The 3,002-nt window shown below is 33.3% G+C and overlaps 1 protein-coding gene across 1 annotated transcript in view; it reads right to left on the reverse strand.

Annotated features, from left to right (window-relative positions):
- The window catches only part of LOC119832944 (phosphatidylinositol transfer protein alpha isoform), a 22,298-nt gene that overhangs the window by 11,412 nt on the left and 7,884 nt on the right, over positions 1-3,002 (reverse strand). Inside the window, exon 4 of the mRNA XM_038356778.1 lies at positions 2,329-2,480. Within this exon, the coding sequence (XP_038212706.1) occupies positions 2,329-2,480 (152 nt within the window). The remainder of the gene's footprint in view (positions 1-2,328; positions 2,481-3,002) is intronic.

Raw genomic sequence — 3,002 nt, forward strand, 5'->3', positions numbered from 1 at the left:
ATATATATATAACTTGAAAATGCTACATTCACCTAAAGCTTTATAGAAGGCGCGTATAACCGCTGTGGAAAAATTGGCTGTCGATGATGATGAATATAAAAAGTTGAATTTTTTCTACATACCTAAACCTAATCAAGAGGTTTTTCATATTTTAATATGATACGTAGGCAATAATTTACGAACGTCGTAAGAACTGCACTATACACATATCAACATCCTACTATCCTGATAATATTACAAATGCAAAAGTTTGTAAGGATGTGTGTGCGTTTGTTGCTCTTTCACGCAAAAACTAATGAACCGATTGCAATGAAATTTGCTACGTAGACAGCTGGACAACTGGAATAACATAAAGGCAACTTTTTATCCCTATATTCCTACGGGATACGGACTTACGAGAGTGAAACCGCGGGGCGCAGTTGGTCTTTACATAATTTCGAAGGCAATATTCTGTAAAGCATATTACCGAATACTCTTCGTGGGTACTCTATTCAATATTTCAATCGATAAATATACAAAAATCACTACCAATACTCATTCAATTTCTGCGATACTACACCCAAAAGAAGAAATTCTAGTTCTTGAACGAAATCCATTCTTATTTTACCGTATTAATATCGTCTTATTGTTATACGTTGTTAACAATTGTTATTTCTTATGTGTGAGCAACATTTTTAATATTTATTGGATAATTATGAAATATAACGATGCAAAAGCACTTATAAATAAAAATTCATAAACATCTCTATCTTTATAAACCACTCATATAGTTTTAAATTATAAATATTTTATAATGATTAAAAAATATAATATCTTTTTGAATATGAGTAATCTTTATGCATTGATCTTATCGGCTTTTACAGGAACGTGACTTTGCAAATGAACATATTTATTTGTCTTCCGAAAATAGCGTTGTAAAAAGTTGCGTATACATTGCTATAACAATATCATGTCGAGATTAACATATAAAATTTTTTGCGTATAAAATTGATAAGATGTCAAGATTATAATTATTTTCACGACATTTTTATTTTTAACATCTTACCATCGAAACGTGTCCAGTGTCCAGAACTATTTAAACGCCAAATGTGCAAAGAAATAGTCGACATAGATCAGTCATTGTTATGCTTTATTTACAGTCGACATGTACACACGGCCTTATACGACACGCGATGCGAATAATTGGCCAAAAATTGCGATACATATACACATACCTTAATAGTATATATAGCGCAAATTGCAAACAAAAGGCATAGGGCTATATCAGTCGACAAATTAATTTTTAATCTTTAATGATATAAATTACGGAATCGATTTCGGAAAGCGTATCTCAGTTATGTCATATATGAGAAACTTCTACCATTTTAGAAATTAAAGACTTTTTAACGGATTTTAAACGCGTTTTATTCATTCTGTTATTAACCCGACGTTTCGAACACTTTACAGCGAGCGTGGTCACGGGGAGACTCAACTCCTAGCAATAGTTGGCGTATAGTAATTTCTTCTGTATATTCTATGTGTATACTAGCTGCACCCGGCAAACGCTGTTCTGCCTTACTCTGATCATTTAGGGGGATGAAAAATAGATGTTGGCCGATTCTCATAGATACCGGATATGCACAAAAAATTTCATTAAAATCGGTCAAGCCGTTTCGGAGGAGTATGGCAACGAAAACTGTGACACGAGAATTTTATATATATAGATATAAACATATCATATCGCAGTCGAGAGCAAAGACAAAACGAGACACTAAGGAATGGCAGCCCTAATTACAACTGGCTCGCGATTCGAATAAGCTAGACGAAAAAGAATTTGCAACTAAAATATTTTTTTTTATCACAAAATAGGCAAATTAGTGTTGCAGTTAAACTCGGTTCAATTTCATTCGTATTCTATTAATAGAACTGCACTACGCAATAAGTACGATAAAATTCATGTATATTGAAAGACCTTTCAATCGTAGAATCTTTTCCGCTACGGGAACATGACAAGATTTTTAATTTATTTTCTTTTATCGGTTACTAGCTTTTCGCCCGCGACTTCGTCTATATATTAAAAAAAATATGGGAAATTAGGGTTATCCTCGCATTTCCTCGTTTCCCGTTCCCCAAAAACCTAAAAACAGATTATATACTATATCGATTGTCATCAATATTGTGTTCATGCAATACAATTGTTTTTTCTATTGTAATATTATTTCCAACTGAAAATTAACTTTAAAACCATGTTTAAATTACGCAAAAACCGTAAAAAACCAAAGCGCACCCGCCATCTTAGCTTTTCGATAACATAACAATGATCTCAAAATTCGTTTGCAAACAACTTACCGTAAGCACGGTCCGGCAGTAAGGGTAGGCATTCCACGCTTCTTCGTGCACCTCCAGAGAGCCCTTGGGCGCCAGTAGCCTGATGAAAGCGGGCACCTTTGACGCCAAATGGTAGATCTTATACGTGTATTGGCCAGATGAATATTTCCCCCCTAAAATATCAATTTTGTTAGAGGCATGGGTTTTTGTACTACAATATATATCAGGTAATTAAACATCGCATCGATCGCACCACTGCTTTATAACATTAAGTGGGAAGGCGGACAATCGTCCGCCTATTGAGTATGAAAAAAAATTATATCGTAACAATTAAAATGGTGATGATGTTTTGAGATGACTTAAAGGTAACAGAACACTATGTAACATTTTTCATGTAATATTTTAGTTTTGTATGATTTAATCTTAATGAATAAAAATACAACTCATTATAGAAAATACACCAAAAATTATGAGTACATAGTATTATAATTTTTTTTCCTCAATATCGAAGAGAATTTAACAAATCAAAACCTTATCGTTTAAAAAAATGTATGACTGATACGGAATAACAGTGCAGAGGTTGGGATCGATCCCTGGATAGGAGAAACCAATGTCTTCATTTACATCCTATTCCATCTTCTATCGTAATAGATCGACAACTTTTCAGTTAGCCTCGCTTTTACATTTAAAATGAA

Source organism: Zerene cesonia, chromosome 2 (assembly GCF_012273895.1).
Source record: "Zerene cesonia ecotype Mississippi chromosome 2, Zerene_cesonia_1.1, whole genome shotgun sequence".
NCBI lineage: Eukaryota > Metazoa > Arthropoda > Insecta > Lepidoptera > Pieridae > Zerene > Zerene cesonia.